Source organism: Miscanthus floridulus, chromosome 8 (genome assembly GCF_019320115.1).
Source record: "Miscanthus floridulus cultivar M001 chromosome 8, ASM1932011v1, whole genome shotgun sequence".
NCBI lineage: Eukaryota > Viridiplantae > Streptophyta > Magnoliopsida > Poales > Poaceae > Miscanthus > Miscanthus floridulus.
Genome location: NC_089587.1, coordinates 127,072,673 through 127,093,579, shown reverse-complemented (window position 1 = coordinate 127,093,579; position 20,907 = coordinate 127,072,673). Strand labels below are relative to the sequence as shown.

Sequence of the window (20,907 nt, the reverse complement as noted above, 5' to 3'; positions counted from 1 at the left end):
TCCTGGTACCGCCAACCAAGGGCGAGGCCCTCTTACTCTACGTCGCCGTAACAACCCAAGTGGTTAGCACGGCCGTAGTGGTCGAAAGGCAGGAAGAGGGGCATGCTCTACCCGTCCAACGACCTGTTTACTTCATCAACAAGGTTTCATCAGCGAGGTGCTCTCCGAGACTAAGACACTCTACCCCCACATCCAGAAGCTGGTCTACGCCATAGTCTTGGCTCGACGCAAGCTGCGTCACTACTTCGAGTCCCACCCGATGACCGTGGTGTCATCTTTCCCTCTGGGAGAGATAATCCAAAACCGGGAGGCCTCAGGTAGAATATCCAAGTGGGCTGTCGAACTCATGGGAGAAGCCCTGTCTTTTGCGCCTCGGAAAGCAATTAAATCCTAGGTCTTGGCTGACTTTGTGGCTGAATGGACCGACACCCAACTCCCACCTGCTCAAATCCAGGCGGAATGCTGGACCATGTACTTTGATGGGTCCCTGATGAAGACCGGGCAGGCATGGGTCTGCTCTTCGTCTCACCCCTCGAAGTGCACATTCGCTACATGATCTGGCTCCACTTTGCTGCCTCCAATAATGTAGCCGAGTACGAGGCCCTCGTCAATGGCCTGCAGATCGCCATCGAACTTGGAGTACGGCATCTCGACGTACGAGGCGATTCATAGCTCATCGTCGATCAAGTGATGAAAGAGTCAAACTGCCATGACCCCAAAATGGAGGCGTACTGCAAGTTGGTACGTCACCTAGAAGACAAGTTCGACGGTCTCAAACTCAACCACATCGCGCGTAAATTCAATGAGGTCGTGGATGAACTGGCAAAGATGGCGTCAGCACGGGCCCCGGTCCCCCCGAACATCTTCGCCAGAGACCTCCACAAGCCTTCCATCGACTACGCCTCGGCGGCGAGTGAGGGCCCATCGGTCGAGCCCACCGCAGGGCCTAAGGCCTCCTCTGTCATTGAGACCCCTATGGCCAGGCCCGAGGTCATGGAAATCAACACGGAGCCTCCCGAGGCCAACCAGGGCATGGACTGGCGAGTCCCGTTCCTTGATTGCCTCGTTCGAGGAGAGCTTCCCGCAGATAGGACCGAAGCCCGACGGCTTGCGCGACGAGCCAAAACTTACGTCCTCAGCAACGGCGAGTTGTATAGGCGAAGCCCATCTGGTGTGCTCCAGCAGTGCATCACCACTGAAGCAGGCCAAGCCCTACTTTAGGATTTGCACGCAGGAGCCTACGGGCACCATGCAGCGCCTCGCACGCTCGTCGGAAACGCCTTCCACCAAGGGTTCTACTGGCCAATGGCGGTCGCTGACGCCAACAAGCTGGTACGCTCCTGCGAGGGATGCCAGTACTATGTGCGGCAGATGCACCTCCCGGCCCAAGCCCTCCAGTCCATCCCCATTACATGGCCATTCGCCGTGGGGGCTGGGCATGGTTGGGCCTCTGCAGAAGGCCCCCGGGGGCTATACCCATTTGCTGGTAGCTATCGACAAGTTCTCCAAGTGGATCGAGGCTCGTTCGATCACTCGAATCAAATTCGAGCAAGCGATGCTGTTCTTCACTGATATCATCCACAGGTTCGGGGTTCCAAACACCATCATCACTGACAATGGGACACAATTAACCGGCCACAAGTTCCTGATGTTCTGTGATGACCACCACATCCGTGTGGCCTGGTCGGCTGTAGGACACCCTAGGACAAACGACCAAGTAGAACGTGCCAACGACATGATCCTACAGGGTCTCAAGCCAAGAATATACAACCGGTTGAAGAAATTTGGCAAGAAATGGCTTGCCGAACTCCCATCGGTCATCTGGAGCCTGAGGAACACCCCAAGCTGAGCCACGGGGTTCACACCATTCTTCCTGGTCTATGGAGTTGAGGCCATCCTCACCACTGACTTGGAGTATGGTTCCCCAAGGCTACAGGCCTACAACGAGCAAAGCAACCGCACTGCCCGTGAGGACGCCCTCAACCAACTGGAGGAAGCCCGAGACGTTGCACTGCTACATTCAGCCAAGTACCAGCAAGCCCTATGACGCTATCAAGCCTGGCGCATTCGAAGCCGAGACCTGAAGGTGGGCGACCTGGTGCTGAGACTGAGGCAGAGCAACAAGGGCCGCCACAAGCTGACCCCGCCATGGGAAGGGCCGTACATCGTTGCCCAAGTGCTAAAGCCTAGGACCTATAAGCTAGCCAACGAGAAGGGTGAAATCCTCACCAACGCTTGGAACATAGAACAGCTACGTCATTTCTACCCTTCAATTTCCAAGCATTGTATACATTGTTTCTCGAAATACATTAAAGAAGCGTTCTTTAGTTGTTCTAATTTTTCGAGAAACCCCCCATCGATGGGACTCTATCGCATACTACGACAAATCGATTATAAAAAACCTAAGGACCGAAAGTTTGCCTCGAAGGCAAAAGGCCGGCCGAGCCGTGAGATAGCCTACACCTCTAGGCTACAGCAACTCCCTCACTACCTTTCGCCCGAAGGGCAGCTTAGGCTCCGAGGAAGTTTTTTGCAAAGGACTTGTCTAAAAAATAGGACAGAGGGCAAAGGCTTTACGATAACGCTACAAGAGAGACTTGGCTCTGCCTCGGCAGAACCGAGCCTCCCTCGAGGGCTAAAAGGGGGGACCCCCTAAGTCCCAGGCACCATTTTTTAGTTATTTTTTGAAAAAAAATCTACGCCAAACTCTCTCACGAATTCTGACAAATTGATTGTAAAAAACTTAAGGACCGAAAGTCTGTCTCAGGGCCAAAAGGCTGGCTGAGCCACGAGAATGGCCTACGCCTCTGGGCTACGACAACACCCTCACCACCTTTTACCCGAGGGGCAGCTTAGGCTTCGAGGAAGTTTTTTGCAAATAATATGTTCAGAGACGAGACAGAGGGCAGAGGGCAGGGAAATACAATAAAAATGATTAAAAAGCATATACACACGAGTACTTTAAAAGGCCTGGATGGCCACAAGCATTATGATACGGTAACATAAGTCCTAATCTATTTACATGACCCCTTTGGCCCAGGTCAAAACTTAGGGTCACTAGCGTCGGCGGACGGCGTGGGAGGAACCACCTCCTCTTTGAACAAACTGGCCAGCGCCATGCCAGGGGCCTCAGCCACCTCCTCCAGCTTCCTAACCTCCTCCTCGGCCTCCTTGTCATCCTCAGCCACGACGTAACCGTCGTTGATGGCCTCGAGGTCGACGCTGGCGCAGTGCGAGGAAACGATGGCTAGGGCACGCTTGACGCCCGTATGAAGTGTCCCCCGGAGCCGCTCGCGGACTCGGCCGCTCAACGCGATCAGGCGGCTCCTGAGGGAGCTGCCTGACTCAACCCCCCAACCTCTAGGGCCTCGCAGGCGGTATGGGCAGTGCTCTGCAGTGCGTTGTGCTCCCGAATCTCGGCCTCGAGCACCGCCTGCACTTCGACGGAGGCCTCGGCTGCCCAGGAGACCTCCTTCTCCAGTCCTGCTCCAAGACAAGCGGGTTGGGGGTTAAGCGCGATAGGAAATAATCCGAATAGGGGCGAAGGCCTATGAAACTCACCCTCGGCTTTCTCCTTCCAGCTTTTGACCTCGACCCGAGACCCCTCGGCCTTTTCCTTCCAGGCTAAGGCCTCGACCCGGGAGGCCTCGGCCACCTTGAGGGCCTCTGCCAGGGCACCTTTCGTCAGTAGGTGCGCGCCCTGCTCCGCACCCAGCTGCCCAGCAATGGCCTTGGTGGAGGCCATCGCTTCTTCAGCCCGGGACCTAAAGGTGTCCCGCTCGCTGGCCACCTGGGTTAGCTCCTCCTCTAGCTCCTTGATCCGGGCCATGGTCGCCTCGCCATTCATATCAACACAGTGAAGGCAGAGGTCCTCCATCTCCACGCTCCACGCCGATAGAAGCTCATTAGCCTTGGCGAGCAGCTCCCTCTGCTGCTAGAGCTGGTCCCAGATGTCCCTCTCTCGCCGGAGGAACAACGATTTCCCGAGGGACTAGGCCTCGAGATCCTGATAAGAAGAACATACGTCAAAGAACCACGAGAGGGCTCGGAGGAAGAACATCATGGCACAAGTGAGGAAAGCACATACCTGGGCAACACTGGGCAGGTCCTCGACCACGATGGATAGCGCCGCTCATAGCGACCGCTCCACCAGTTGGTGGAATTGCTTGAGGGTGCTCCAGCGACCCCCTCAGCCATGTCCTCAAGGGCAAACAAAGGCTCCCCCTCAGGGTCGTCCTGGCTCCACCACAAGACATGCGGGTAGTCCCACCCGTGGGGCTCGGGTCAAACCCGGACAAGGGCCAAGCTCCCCTCGCTAGGAGTAGGGACTGGCTGCTCCACGGCGTTGGCCGCCTCGGCGTCCACCACCTCCTTCCCCCAGGAAGCATCGCCAGAGGGGATTGTCTGAACCTCCGCTTCGCGGGCGCTCCCCTACGACAGCCGTAGGTCTTAGACCAGGGGTGGTACTGGGGCTTCCCCCGCCTCTGTCTCCACCACCTCGGCCTTAGTGGTCTCGGGGGCTCCGGCCTCTGCCGCCTCGGCCTCCGTGGTCCTAGGAGCCCCGATCTCCACCACCTCGGCCTCGGCGGTATTAGGGGCGCGGTCTCGCCCTCGGTGGCCTCAGCCATTAAAGACGCTTCCTTCCCCGCCAGCTCCGTGGCCGCCTCGGTAGCCTCCTCTCCTTGGACGGCTGGCCCCTTCGGGTTGCCCTAGCCGACGCCGCGCCACGCTGCATGGCGGCCTACGCCTCCACCACCCATTGAGCGGTGGAGCTGGCGCTCACCTTGAGCGCCTTACGAGGTGCTAGGGCGGGCACCTCTGCCTGACGCTTCTGGCTGAAGGCAAAGCACCCACAAGGTCAGCATATGACCAAGGGACGGGTGGAAGATGCTGCAAACTCCATTGACCAAACACTTACCTCGAACGGGGACACAACCGCTTCCGCACTACGTCCCTCGTCCTCTGCAACGGTGGTGGCGGTGGCGGTGGCACGGCCTCCGTGTCCGTTGGTGCCGGCTAGCCCTCGCCGGACTCTGGCGCCCCCTCGACCCTCTGTGGAAGCGGTCGAGTCGCCTCCGCCGTCGCCCGTTCCACCTCCGCCATCGAGCCCACCGGGCTGACAGCGTGCTTCCCTAAAGCCTGTGCCTTAGGAGTGTCACCCTTGGCCCCAGGGCGAGCGATCGCCGGCCCTAAGGCGTCCTCTCCTCCTCCTGGAAATGTCGGGCTGCTCGCCAATGCCCCGGGCGCCATCCCCCTGACGTCAGGGAGGTGGTCCAGGGGACCCCGCCCTGCCTTGTTGTCATCATCATCGCTCGAAGGGTCCACTGACGACGATGACAGAGATGGCTCCTCCGGGAGACCGTCGTGCGCCTGTTGCCGGCGACACTTCTCCAGCTCATCGCACTCGAGGCTCTTCTTCTTGCGCCGTGCCTCCTTGGCATCCTTCCACTTTTTCTGCGCCTCAGCATGTGCCCTGTTTACCGCCCGCCGCTCTGCGTCCTTGGGAACGGGCGGCGGGGAGGCTCGCACATCCCTTATCCCCTGTAGGAACGGCGAGCGCAAGTAAGGAAACAGGAAAATGCAAGGAGCAAAGAGGCCTCAGGGGCCGCAGCGGCATGTGACTCACCAGAGAGATGTACCCCCGCGACGGGCGCATCAGGAACAGGAACAGACCGCTGCTCCTCAGCCGCCCCTCCACCATGTCTCTCACCCGACGTAGAATCTCATCATCGGAGAGGGCGGCAGCGGAGAACCAGACGCCGTCAATCGGCTCATCCGGTGTCATCTCGAACAGGCCCTGCCGCCGAGCCATCAGCGGCAGCACCCTTCGGTGGTGGAAGGCCGCCACGACCACAGCCGCTGTAAGGCCATGGCCGTGTAGCCTCTCCAGCGCCTCCAAGATCGGCCGCAGCCTGGGTTGTTCAACCACCGGGACGCCATACCTCCACTTCTCTAGCTGGCTCTCCATGATCCGCCTGGTATAGGGGGGAAGTTCGCCGTCATCGTTAAGGAGGTAGAACCGGCTGTTGTACCAGCGACGGTTGGACGACGTGAGCTGGGCCGGGATGTAGAGGTGCTACCGGTCTTGGCGCACTTGGAGAGTGCAGCTGCCGGCCCTCATCGCCCTCCGCATGGCCGCTGTGCCCGCCGGCTTGGTGGTGAGCCCCACCCGAAAGAGGTGGAGCCACAACTCCTAGTGGGGGCGATGCCCAGGTAACCCTCGTAGACGGCGACGAAGATGGCCGCCTACGCGATGGAGTTAGGGTTGAAGTTGTGGAGCTCCACGTCGTAGTAATGCGGGAGCGCCCGCATGAAACGGTCTGCCGGCAGGCCAAGACCACGCTCGTGGAAGGACATGAAGCTCACGATGTAGCCATCGCGTGGCCTCGGCTCTGGCTCGGCCCCCGGAGCAATCCACTCCGGTCTATCGGGGTCGGTGACTGGGCGGAGGGGACCGTCATTGACGAGCGATTGCAGCATCTCCACGGACACGTCGGACGGACCCCAAGGATCTGCCTGGAGGACAACAGCGCCACCTACCATGGGTGCGTTGGAGAATGCGGCTACGGCGGTAAGGCATACTCTCGCTATCCCTCTCTTCTCCCCCTTCTCCCTTCTTCTCCCCGGCGCTCTCTGTTCTTAGCAACCGCTCGAGGGCAGAAAGGTCGAACATATGTAGGCAAGGTAAGGAGGGGAGGGGCGAGGCTCATCACGTATTTATGGGGGAGGGAAGGGGGCGAAACGGACAGGCGACGAAACCGGGGAAATTTCCCTCAGATCCATCGTAGTTAATCCGGATCCGATTAAATCGTCCACTCTTTCCTTATTAACCGCGCGCGCACAGTAACGTCCCATCCACAGACATCACGTCGCATCCGACCGCAGCAATGGCAGGCACCGTTCCGTCTCACCGAGAAACCACCTCAAAAGGCGCGCCCACCGCTGTCAGCCGATGGGAGGGGAATATCCCCCACCCGATTCCTTTTAGGCTAAGGAACTGGGCACTGAGCCCGTTACGGTCCAGGGGTTCGAAGGCTGGGCCCTCGAAGGTTTCGACAATCGCCCTAGGACAAACAGAGTCAGGGACGACTATGGGCGAGCCCGTACATGGCTGAGGCCCAAGCAAGCAATTGCTTGGGATGCCCTAAGTCGTGTCCGAGACCAGCAGGGAGGTCTCTGAATGGGATCCCACCATAGGGAGGCATCAAGCCCCCAAGGCCAATCGAACGGCCCTGGGACCCACTAGAGAAACCCTCTGGTACTTTTGGAGTGCGTCTCTAGACCGCTAGCCGACCCCTATCGAATGGGGCATGGGCCTCCACTTGGACTTACCCGATAACAGCTCACTAGAGGTGTCACTGCTCGCGCCCACCGAGGGTAGCCTGGCATACTTGATGTGCACACGCCTATGCAACGCGTGTAGCAAGTTTTGTGGCCCGATCTTCTCGTAGGATCTGCGAACTTGATAACTTGTCGCTGCGTGACCTGGTGAAGAGGCAGTGCACCGCGAGGCTGTCCACGCGACGAACTACCGAGACAATCACCCTTCCACATACCGACGAAACAGCCCACGCAATCACGCCCTATAGACGTGAAGGCACGAACTGGGTGAACCGCAGTTCGGCGTTCTACAACTCCCTCAGGAATCGAAAGAACAAGTTTGCAAGCCTCTCAAGACTCACGCATAAACAAAACTCCACGAGTTTGTGTATTCTGAATTCAGCTAATCAAGGTCTGACCTTTCATTGTCTAGTACAAGATATATATAGGGATAGGGACGTTCAGCTTGGAGTAAATGGCAGCATGCGCATGCACCAGTGGATTTCATGGCTGGTTCGCGCGTCTTTCAGCTTCTGATAGCAGTTACTAAAATGAGCATAACTCTTTATTGGGAAGTCCAAATAATGAGCCATTTGATGGGCTGGAAAGTAGACTTGAAGACGCTTCCATCCACATATAGAACACCATCTAACTCCTTGTATTCTGTCCGCGGTGATGCTTGGAATTCGTACCATGTATCAGTCATCTAGCTTCTGGTTGCATTTCCATGTAAAGGTGATGAACCACCATTTTATTCTTGCACACCATAGGCTTCTTGGTTCAAATGTCCAGAGGCTTGAATCCATCTTCATCCCATGCTGGTTTATACACTCCATCATTCCTAAGGACATTGGAACAAGAACTCAAAAGCATAGGCTCATTCAACATAAACTGATTATTAAACATAAGGTTAGCGTTCACCTGAGAATGAATTTCCTTCTCCAATTGTTTAGCTCTACTTCTTGTAATTGGACCAGCTTTATCAAGTGGAGTTTCATTTGAAGATGAGTGAATGCTAGGAATGTCCTCATTAGCCTCCCCCTCTTGAGAAGGAGTCGTCCTCGACTTAGGCTCACCAACAAATGGAAGCAAGTCTTTGACATTGGATGTTGTACTCACATTGGAATATTCAGGTGGCAGCTCAATTTTGTAAGCATTATCATTTATCTTGTGTAAAACCTTGAACGGACCATCACCCCTAGGAGATAACTTACTCTTGCGCTGTTGGGGAAATCGATCCTTGCGTAGATGCAACCACACGAGGTCTCCAGGCTGGAATGTAACCTTCTTCTTACCTTTGTTCGCTTGCTTTGCATATTGTGCGGATTTCTTCTCGATATTCCTTCTTGTCTCATCATGTAGCTTCTTGAGAAAATCTGATCTCTTTGCTACATCCAAGTTAACTTGTTCCTGTAATGGTAAAGGCAAAAGATCCATGGGAGTATGCGGTTTAAACCCATAAACAATTTCAAATGGACAAAAGTTTGTTGTGGAATGGACTGCCCTGTTATAAGCAAATTCAACATGTGGAAGGCAGTCTTCCCACTGCTTCAAATTCTTTTTCAACACAGCACGCAACATGGTGGACAAGGTACGGTTGACAACTTTAGTTTGCCCATTGGTTTGCGGATGACAAGTGGTGGAAAATAACAACTTTGTACCAAGTTTAGCCCATAACGTCTTCCAAAAATAGCTTAGAAATTTTGTATCCCGATCTAAAACAATAGTCCTTGGTACTCCATGTAAACGAACGATCTCCCTGAAAAACAAATCAGCAACGTGTGAAGCATCGTCGTTCTTATGACATGGAATAAAATGTGCCATTTTAGAGAATCGGTCAACAACAACAAAGATAGAATCCCTCCCCCTCTGAGACCGAGGTAACCCCAAAATAAAATCCATGGATATATCTTCCCAAGGTACATTCAGAACTGGTAATGGAGTATAAAGACCATGGGGATTAAGGCGGGACTTAGCTTTCAAGCAGATTATGCAGCGTGCAACATGTCGCTGGACATCACGTCGCATATGTGGCCAAAAGAAATGATTGGAGAGCATGTCCAATGTCTTTTTGATGCCAAAATGACCAGCTAAGCCACCAGCATGTGCTTCCTGCAAAAGAACTTGACGAATCGAGCAGGTTGGAATGCATAGTTTGTTAGTGCGAAATAAAAAACCATCATGCACATAATACTTGTCCCAGCCTTTTCCAGCAATGCAATGAGAGAAAGGTTTTTTAAAATCAGAATCAGCTGCATAGAGTGTTTTAATGGATTCCAAACCAAGCACTTTTGTATCTAATTGTGTAACCAAACCACATCTCCGTGATAAGGCATCGGCAACAATGTTATCTTTTCCACGCTTATGTTTTACAACATAGGGAAATGTTTCAATGAACGCAATCCATTTAGCATGTCTACGGTTCAGTTTGCCTTGACTTTTTAGATATTTCAAAGCTTCATGATCAGAATGGATGACAAATTCTTTAGGTAACAAATAATGTTACCAAACTTCCAAAACTCGAACTAAGGCATAAAGCTCTTTATCATAGACAGAATAATTCAGATGTGGACCATTCAACTTTTCAGAAAAGTAGGCAACAGGTTTACCTTCTTGAAGTAGTACACCTCCTATGCCAATACCACTTGCATCACATTCGATCTCAAATGTCTTACCAAAATCAGGAAGTTGTAGCAGCGGTGCTTCACAAAGCTTTGTTTTCAGCTCATTGAAGGCTTGGTCTTGTTCATTACCCCACTTGAATGGAACATCCTTCTTTGTCAAATTGTTGAGGGGTGCAGCGATGGTGCTGAAATCTTTAACAAAACGCCTGTAAAAACCTGCAAGACCATGAAAACTTCAAACTTGACTCACATTTGTAGGTGTAGGCCAATCCTTTATTGCTTTAACCTTTTCTTCATCAACCTGAATACCATCTGCGGAAACAACAAAGCCAAGGAAAACAACACGGTCTGTGCAAAAGGTGCACTTAGCAATGTTGCCATACAATTTCTCTTCCCTCAAAACAGCAAGTACTTGACGGATATGATCAAGATGTTCATCAAATGATTTGCTATAGATCAGAATATCATCAAAATAAACAACTACAAACTTGCCAATGAAAGCTCGTAAAACATGGTTCATTAAGCGCATAAAAGTTGAAGGAGCATTTATCAAGCCAAATGGCATCACAAGCCATTCATAGAGACCAATTTTAGTTTTAAACGATGTTTTCCATTCATCACCAAGTTTCATGCGGATTTGATGATAGCCACTACGCAAATCAATCTTGGTGAAAATGATGGAACCACTCAATTCATCTAACATGTCATCAAGTCATGGAATGGGATGGCGATATCGAACAGTTATAGCATTGATAGCACGACAATCAACACACATGCGCCAAGAGCCATCTTTCTTTGGAACTAAAAGAACGGGAACAGCACATGGTGATAAGGATTCACGAACATACCCTTTGTCCAAAAGCTCTTTTACCTGTCGCTGAATTTCCTTTGTCTCTGTGGGATTGGTGCGGTAGGCTGGACGATTTGGAAGAGAAACACCTGGTACCAAATCAATTTGATGCTCAATTCCACGGAGTGGAGGAAGTCCAGCTGGTATCTCATCGGGAAAAACATCTTCGAAGTCCTGTAAGAGATCAAGAACAACACTAGGCAGCGATGAAGGTAAATCGTTAGTTGAAAGTAAGACCTCCTTGTGCAAGAGCACAAAGAATGGGGCTGTGGTGTTTCTCGCTTCTCTCATATCACTCTTGCTCACAAAGAGACACTCAGTGTGGCGTGGCTGTTTAGGATTGGCATGAGTCTTTATGTGGCTGGATGGGTTAGAACTCTCTCCCTTACTTGTGTTGGGGATCTCACTCAATTTTCTTTTGTCAGATTCCTCTCTTTTCTTGCGAGCCATATCTGAAGCATGTATCTCCTCTGGAGATAATGGAATAAGAACCACCTTCTTGTCATTGTGAATGAAAGTGTGTTTGTTAGACCGTCCAAAATGCACCGAGTCCACATCAAATTGCCAGGGCCGACCAAGCAGCAAATGGCATGCTTGCATGGGGACAATATCACAATCCACCTCTCCATGATAATCACCAATGGAAAATGACAAACGAATCATGGCTGAAACCTTAACTGTCCCAGAATTATTCAACCATTGCATATGGTATGGATGTGGATGGCGACGTGGCTGCAAGCCAAGCTTCTCAACAAGCAAAGCACTAACAATATTATTGCAGCTCCCACCATCTATGATGAAACGGCACACTTGTCCTTTCACTTTGCATCTGGATTGAAACAAATTATGGCGTTGTCCTTGTTCAGCAGCAACAAATTGAGTGGAAAGAACTCGCCTCACCACCAAAGAAGGAGATGGTGTGTTCATTATAGAACGCGTCAAATTAGGAAAATCAGCAAGCAACTCATCAAAATCATCACTAGTAATCTCGTTGAAAGATGGAGAAACAACATCTTGTAATAGGTCATTGTGAGCAAAAGTTGGAATAGGTTGAATGGCTAAACAATTTAGACCTAGCTCAAATGTACCATCCTCTGCTGAATACTCACAAGTGTCAAGATTAAGATCTGCAAATACATTGTTAAACTCGTCCTCCTCTTCACTTTGGGAATCATAAGAACCATCAGCAAGTGCAATAATAGTACGACGATTGGGACATTCAGCTTGCTTATGCCCATGACCACCACACTTAAAACACTCAATCTTGCTTGTCTTGCGTTGGGTGGCTGCAGTAGAAGAAGTGGGCTGACTTGAACTCACAGCTTTACCTTTCACATCCAATTGTTTGGAAGAAGTTGGAAGATATCTATTTGCTCCACGAGATGAAGATTTGGGCGTTGCAGCTCCTTGCTGTTGGAATTGATGCGTGACATCCCCTTGCTGTTGGGAATGACGCCATGAAGCATTGTATTTGTAAGACGTAGCAATTTGCCTTTCAGCCCTCTTTGCAAAATGAACCAACTCGGTGAGACATGTGTAGGTTGTCATATCCACTTTATCAGCAATGGGTTTATTGAGGCCAACTAGAAACCGAGCCATTGTGGATTCCTCATCTTCAGTTATCCCTGTATGAAGTACACACATTTCCAATTCTTGAAAATATTCATCAACAGTACGAGTACCTTGCACAAGACGTTTCAGCTTCAAATGTAGATCACGAGAGTAATATGCTGGAACAAAACGACGTCGCATTTCTCTCTTCATGTCTTCCCAAGTTATACGAACATGCCCAACTCTCTGATATTCAGTACGGACCTGATTCCACCAAGTTATGGCATAGCCTTTAAACTCAATGGCTGCAAGCTTTGCCTTCTTTTCAGCAGAGTATTCATACAAATCAAATATTTGTTCCACCTTGGTCTCCCATTCAAAATAAGCATCAGCATTCTCCTGTCCGCTGAAAGGGGGAATAGACACTTTCACGTTTCTTAAACCATCATCATTATGACGACGATGGTAGTCACGATAACCATGATGGCCACCACCATGTCGATGATCATCCATGTCGGACAACATATCATCATCACCATCATAATCTCTACCTCCAACTAGAACGCGTCGAGCACGACCAAAACCATGGCCAAACCCACCACGTCCATGTCCATGACCAGCGGCACGACGTGGTGCCTCGTTATCCTCATTGTCATCATCCTCATTTGGTGGTGGTTCTCTATGAGGCATGTTCAATTGAAGAGTTTGTAGTTGTTGCATCAAATCATTCATTTGTGTACGCAGCTCCTGGAATTCCTCCACCGAAACAGCGGCACCATCTCCACGTCCTGCCATATTAGTAGAGGGGAAAAAAGGACAATATATATGTGGAATATATGTGGAATCACTCCCTCACCACTTGCTGAACAAGTTCTTTCTCTTCCTGGAAAGGGCAAGAACCGGGGCTGCAATCTGTAGTGGAAGAGTGAAGAGACTACGGTGCAATAGCTCACGGTGCTTTTAAGTGGAGCTTGGTGGGGTAATATGTAAATGGAATGCGCTGAAATGTAGTAATGCAAAACCGAATAATAATCCAAGAACTCAAGTCTAAGTTGCTGAATATAAAGGAAAAGATGCTCAAAGAAAGGAACAAGATGTAGGAGTGGATAGATGAACACCAATTGCACCAACCGAAACTTGTTGCTGCCCAAACCCCTTTGTGGTGTGCTGAACACAATTCTCTTTTATTTCTTTTCTTTCCTTTTTTTTCTAAACAAGAACTCGTTGTTTTCAGTCCTTCTTTTGACCCATATACATCTTTTCTTTTAACCTTTGTGAGAAACGCAGCACAACTTTCAACTAAAGGGGCACATAAGGATCAACTAAGATGGACGGCGCAGCACAAAAACAAGAAACTCGGGTGGGAAATTTGTGGCGGGTAGAAAACAAGGGTGGAACGGGTGGGTTTTTTTTTATTTATATATATGCAGCAAGCAATGACGATCAGAACAAGGGTGGGATGGGTGGGTACATGCAGCAAGCGATTTGATGATTAGAACAATGATAACAACTAGAATGATGTGGAAAAGAAAAATTCAGCAACTAGACAAATCTTAAAGGATTAAAACTCGATAAAGCAAACTACAAAATCAGTAGCACGTATGAATTTGGGCTGTAGGTTTTCTTTTTTTGGCTATTAGTGGACAGTAGGTATATAAACTCTATCCTACCAAAAACAAGAACAATCCTAATGAGTAAACGGAGGCTCTGGTACCAGATGATGTGCACAAGCCTATGCAACGCGTGTAGCAAGTTTTGTGGCCCGATCTTCTCGTAGGATCCGCGAACTTGATAACTTGTCGCTGCGTGACCTGGTGAAGAGGCAGTGCACCGCGAGGCTGTCCACGCGACGAACTACCGAGACAATCACCCTTCCATGTACCGACGAAACAGCCCACACAATCACGCCCTATAGACGTGAAGGCACGAACTGGGTGAACCACAGTTCGGCGTTCTACAACTCCCTCAGGAATCGAAAGAACAAGTTTGCAAGCCTCTCAAGACTCACGCATAAACAAAACTCCACGAGTTTGTGTATTCTGAATTCAGCTAATCAAGGTCTGACCTTTCATTGTCTAGTACAAGATATATATAGGGATAGGGACGTTCAGCTTGGAGTAAATGGCAGCATGCGCATGCACCAGTGGATTTCGTGGCTGGTTCGCGCGTCTTTCAGCTTCTGATAGCAGTTACTAAAATGAGCATAACTCTTTATTGGGAAGTCCAAATAATGAGCCGTTTGATGGGCTGGAAAGTAGACTTGAAGACGCTTCCATCCACATATAGAACACCGTCTAACTCCTTGTATTCTATCTGCGGTGATGCTTGGAATCCGTACCATGTATCAGTCATCTAGCTTCTGGTTGCATTTCCATGTAAAGGTGATGAACCACCATTTTATTCTTGCACACCATAGGCTTCTTGGTTCAAATGTCCAGAGGCTTGAATCCATCTTCATCCCATGCTGGTTCATACACCCCATCATTCCTAAGGACATTGGAACAAGAACTCAAAAGCATAGGCTCATTCAACATAAACTGATTATTAAACATAAGGTTAGCGTTCACCTGAGAATGAATTTCCTTCTCCAATTGTTTAGCTCTACTTCTTGTAATTGGACCAGCTTTATCAAGTAGAGTTTCATTTGAAGATGAGTGAATGCTAGGAATGTCCTCATTAATACTCCACCCCTCCTTCCAAATGAAAAGGATGCACGAGGGCCGCACAAAAAAGATAGGGAAACTCCTGATCGCCCTCTTGCTCCACGCATAGGCTCAGGAGCTCTCCCTGCAACCAAGCCAAGACCCAGCAACCCTAAAAATCGCACTCGGGGGCTCGGCAAACAATCCCTCCTTCCGAATGAAAAGGATGCGCGAGGGCCACACAAAAAAGACAGGGAAACTCCTGATCACCATCTTGCTCCGTGTAGAGGCTCGGGGGCTCTTCCTGCAAACAAGCCAAAGCCAAGAAACCCGAACTCGCACTCGGGGGCTCGGCAAACGCGATGAAGGGCACCGAGCCCGCTACGGTCCAGGGGTTCGATGGCTAGGCCCCTGAAGGTTTCGACAGCCGCCCCAGGACAAACAGAGTCAGGGATGACTATGGGCGAGCCTGTACATGGCCGAGGCCCAAGCAAGCAATTGCTTGGGATGCCCTAAGTCGTGTCCGAGACCGGCAGGGAGGTCTCTGAATGGGATCCCACCATAGGGAGGCATCGAGCCCCCAGGGCCAATCGAATGGCCCTAGGACCCACTAGAGAAGCCCTCTTGTACTTTTGGAGTACGTCTCTAGACCACCAGCCGACCCCTATCGAATGGGGCACGGGCCTCCACTTGGACTTACCCGATAACAGCTCACCGGAGGTGTCACAGCTCGCGCCCACCGAGGGTAGCCTGGCAAACTCCACACCACCTTCCGAACGAAAAGGATACGCGAGGGCCGCACAAAAAAGACAGGGAAACTTCCAATCGCCCTCTTGCTCCGAGCAGAGGCTCGGGGGCCCTTCCTACAGCCAAGCCGAGGCCCAGCGACCCGAACTCGCACTCAGGGGCTCGACGAACGCGATAAGACCCCTCACTCAATAGGGAAAAAGCCCCTGGAGGAATAAAATCCACTCCTCTAGGGCCTCGGGAGCTACACCCGGCGGGTGCGCTCACGCGCACCCACCAAGGCCTCAAGCACAAAATACAATCCCGACGGAAGCTGCTGCGAGCCAAGTTTCATCAAAACCTCAGGAAGAGTGCTCGCACTCCCCCCGAGGCGCGGGGGCTACTGTCGGATACCATAAAAAGGGGGTACCCTAAGCAAGAACCAAAAAAATTGCTTAGACCTTATAAATATCGAAGCCAAGAAACAACCACGGGCCTTGACCGATTCTCCGATTTGCCCGAGGCCCCCTCGCCGCAAGGCCTCGAACAAGGTAACAACTCTCTACCTCGACCGAGGCCCCCTCGCCCGAGGCCCCAAACCGCAAGGCCTCGGACGAGGTACCGATTCTCCGCCTCACCCGAGGCCCCGCCCGTAAGGCCTCGGACGAAGCACCAATTCTCCGCCTCGCTCGAGGCCGGCTCGACAACAACCCCGTCGCCTCCACCTTGACCGACTTCTCTGACAGGACATCACGTCCAACTAACGCGTCCAACCACTCCCGCAACGTCAGTCGCACGTTGGCGCAGTACAGCAGAGTGGCCGACGGGACGGGAGTCACATCGACGCCATGCAGTCAGGGACAGGACGGGGCGGGGGTTACCGGCCGCTGTACTCGACATTGTGCCTACAGCTGGCACCTGTGCTGCACTATGCTGCCTAACCCCTGCTCCAAGGATAGCGTGGCGTGGAGGGTCATGTCCGGGTCCCTGTAGCCTCGGAATCAGCATGAAAGACCAACTGCTCCTTCCGAGCCTCGGCTACCCACCTCCGCACCCCGTAGCCTCGGGACTCGCGAGCACCGAGCCCCCTAGGTTCAGCCTCTGCACCAACGGGGCCTCGGCACTCTACGCTGTCGACATACAGCGACCGACACGTCGTCCACAGTCTGTGCCATGCCCTGCGTCAAGCCATCACAGGAGCCCCCACGTCGCACAGGATTGGGCGTGACCGGCGCGTCGCTCCAGTGCACCGAGGACAAGACCGCTCCACCGACCACGCCGCCACAGTTACAAGCTGCAGGGCTCGAACATGCCGTCCCTGCCGAAGAACGCTACTCCATGTATCGCCCCTGTACTTCCCTTCGACTATAAAAGAGAGTGACCGGGGCCGCTTCTAGGCATGGGAACACACGACCCGCAATTCACAAACACCCCGTTCGAGAAGGACCACACACAGCACTCTGTAATACGCACGCTCCTTCACTACAAGAGATCAACATCTCAAGCAACCCACGCCGCTCCACGCAGAGACCTAGGACTAGCTCCCTCTCTCGCCCAGCTTGTAAACCCCTACTACAAGCACCTCGGTGCAAGGAATACAAGATCGCTCTCTTAGACTGGACGTAGGGCACCTATTGCCTGAACCAGTATAAACCTTGTGTCTCTTTGCCTCACCATCCGGGATTAGGGGCACGCAGTACATTTTCACTCGTTGGTTGAGGACCCCCCGGTCCAAAACACCGACACCGCTCTTCACCGTGAAAGCATGATAGTTATTCATTGCGCTTGGTCTTTGGCGACCCTGGCGATCTAGTCATAGCTGGTGTGTGACTGATCTTTGCATCAACACACTTTTTGGTGAATTTCTTTGCGCTAGCCATATCCTTGATTGATCTATCTTGTACTCGCCATTACTATTGCATCTGGCCCAAAAGGCTGATCGTATCTAGTTTTGACCCCTTGAGATCTTGCTTGCGGTTTTGCAACATGTTCCTCTTGTCATTGAAAAAATTTAGCAAGGTGGTCAAATTCTATATTATAGAGTACCAAGGTGTTGCATCACAATATTATTACAACTACCCTAAGGTACAGCTTGCAAATATATCATATGATTCTAGTAATTATTTTGCAAGTCCTATGAATTCTCATGCCGGTGTTGCTACTCATGATAATAGCAGATATGTTGCATCAACTCATGCTTATATTGTTAATGGTCATCATCATATATATCATAATCGAGGATATGTTCAAGGGCAGAAACCGGCCCAGCCCCGTGCAGCTGTAGAGCAGCCGCGTGGCCCACTCCCACATCGCGCGCAGTGGCTAGCAGCCGGGACCTGCATGCCAGCGCTGCGGCGCTGGCAGTCGGGATCCAGTAGCATTGCAAGAAGTATAGTGATTAGCAACCATGTATATGCTATGGTTTTAGGGTAGAGTTTACAGAAGACAGAGTTGCTGCAAATGTTCTCACCTATCATGTTTCTATAATATGGTACCTAGAATAAACTGAACAAACATATATAGAATCATTCACAGACGTAATAAATGTATCATCTAATATTTTCATTTAAACTCCTGGTACGGTCAAGGTAACAGCGGAACTAATATAACTGCACGCAAGCCATTCTTGTCTCGTAGTTGGACGGAAGTTTGGCAATGACTGCTGCAAGCTAGCTATAGGACCGTCCACAGTCGAGAAATTCAATCAATCTGATTCTACCTACTGTGTTCTCTTCATCTTCTGACTAATTACCAATGAATATAATGCCTGAATTTTACGCGCTAACAACTTGAACATCAAGGCATTAAATTTGACTTGAACTTGGGAGGTGAGAGGGAAATGTACATGCGCATACTGCACCAACTGACAGAGTCCTAAGACCATGTTGTCCTATAGAAAATTTATAAACATTAATTAACATATTGACCTGTTGCAAGTACAACAAACTACAAATGTCGACCAGAGAAGCTTTTGCTAATTTTAAATGAACCACGAAGGGAGAACACATGTTTATATCAGTGCAAATATCATTTCTTCAATTTCTTGTGTGGTCCAGACTAGAAAGTTTTTCTCTGTGTTTTTTGGTTTTCAGAAACAAAATATTATTAATTTATTTTAAGGTAACAAAAGATGCAACTGATACCACCAGCATGTGGAACACCAATTAATAAATTCAAGACTGTTTACACTACGTGAAGGTTTGAGGAAAAGGGTTGTTAATTGCGTAGAACTTGCATGTGATTTTCGATTTCTCAAATTGTATTAGAGATAACAGCATAATGTAATACTCAGGAAGCACTCTTGCAGGATTTCCTGAAAAATGTAATACTCAGGAAGGACGGCAACAAGAACAACAAAAAGGATTAGTCTGGTCTCTTGAGTGGACTAACATTATTTCACTCATAAAAAAAAGCAAACAAACACAGCACACTTGTATTGTAAAAATAGTTGAATTTTGACTAGGAATGAATCTCAAACTACACTGAAAGTACTGAACTCTTTCAGTAATGACATCAAGATGTCTCAAGTAATTTAATTAGAATAGATTGAATATTAGAGCAGTAGTAAATATGGCAGATCTCCCTCTGTGTATATATTTTGAAGCCTATTTAACTGAAAGCAGCATCTTGCATTATGCTAATCTCTAGAACTAAACTGAACGAGATCTTCTCGATTAATCATGAACCATGGAAAATCTTGAGACTATGTGTTTCTACACATGCTATTTTTCTGTTTCTTGCATGTTGCAAATTTATAGAATGCATGTCATTTTTACTGAAAAATATCAGGATTCAATTTATGGCTACTTTTGTCGTGAAACATGGATCACTACTGAAATAAAAGACTTGGGGTTAATTTACAGGAAATGGCATAGGAAAGTCCAAGCTAAAGTCTTGCATCAATTTTTTTTTTCAAAGCTTCCAAAACATGCACACTACTACAAAATGGTTATGTCCTGCAGATCATAATTCCCATTTTCTACATACTACTCTATGTCAATGATGAGGTCAATTTTTTCCATTGGTCTATATCCATGCCCAAAAAACAGTATATATCTCCGTGATTCATCATGGGAGAACCGTGAAACATACTTCATACCCACTCTTGAAAACCTGCAGAAATTAGCTAAGTTTCCATAAAAATATATGAAACTTAATTTTTGGGCTTCCTAGTGACCTCCCACCATAGTTAAATCAAGAAAACATCCTATCGTGGGGCTGCCATGGGATTCAAACTTCACGGAGAGGATCGGAGCGTGTACCATCTGAGCAATTGTTAGTTGGGGTGACGGAAATTCGAAAAAAAATATTTGACTTTTTTTAATTTTACATATTTTTATTCCAATTGATCAATTATCAATTGTTTATTTTTCAAAAATAATTGCAAAAAAATATTTAACAAAACTCTGACATAGCATGGGGAAATTACTTTTGCCACATAGTTTCTTTATTTTCTGAAGCGTGTTTACGGCCAGGTGGATGGTCTCCTCAATGGAACTCGAAGACACTCTACCAACCAAACCGAGCCTTTGCTATTAACTAAACCCACAAGATGAATCATTTGCAGAAAAAAAACACCAACATTCTTATTTCTTAATATTGAGTTTTTAACATTGGTTCAGAAATTGCAGGTACATCTCCTGTTGTCTCGCCTTGCTTAAAAATATCAGATCAAAATACTGGGTCCGCAATGCATTAACTCTCTAGGTTCAATACGGGTTACGTAGAAAGTCCTTCCTATAAACATTACCTGAACTTATTAAGACTAGCTGGAACTTGAGACCCAGCAGAATGTATAGCAAATTACTCCATTCATAAAATACCGTGGCTAATAAGAGTACAAATAATTCCTCAGAGAAGCATTTATCATTTATTAGTCAATTGAACTTTCCATGATTATACCATTAATTCCTAGCTAGGTTGCTGTATATATAGGGCACGTATCAACACATATTGGCACCACCACCACCTCGTAACAATCGATCGATCACAACCACGAGAAAAGTAGCACATACAGGAACCATGTTCAAGTCGAACGGTAAGCCACTACTATATGGAAATTTCAATGCATGCACGCACTTACTATTGCATTGTCGTCTGAGGCGCTGGAAATGCAGGGACATCGACTAGGGTGCCTGACCTGAAAGGATCGCAAGCAGCCCCTCCAACGCAATATCAGAGGCCCAAAGCTCAT

The 20,907-nt window shown here is 49.4% G+C and overlaps 1 protein-coding gene across 1 annotated transcript; it reads right to left on the bottom strand.

The window, feature by feature from the left end:
* Positions 1–9,822: 9,822 nt before the first annotated feature.
* LOC136469881 (uncharacterized) lies at positions 9,823–13,140 on the bottom strand. Its single transcript, XM_066467905.1, has 3 exons — positions 10,793–13,140; positions 10,254–10,393; positions 9,823–10,160 (listed from the first exon to the last, which is right to left on the bottom strand). Exons 1-3 carry the CDS (start codon positions 13,138–13,140, stop codon positions 9,823–9,825), a joined length of 2,826 nt encoding a protein of 941 aa, XP_066324002.1.
* Between the last annotated feature and the right edge of the window lie 7,767 nt (positions 13,141–20,907).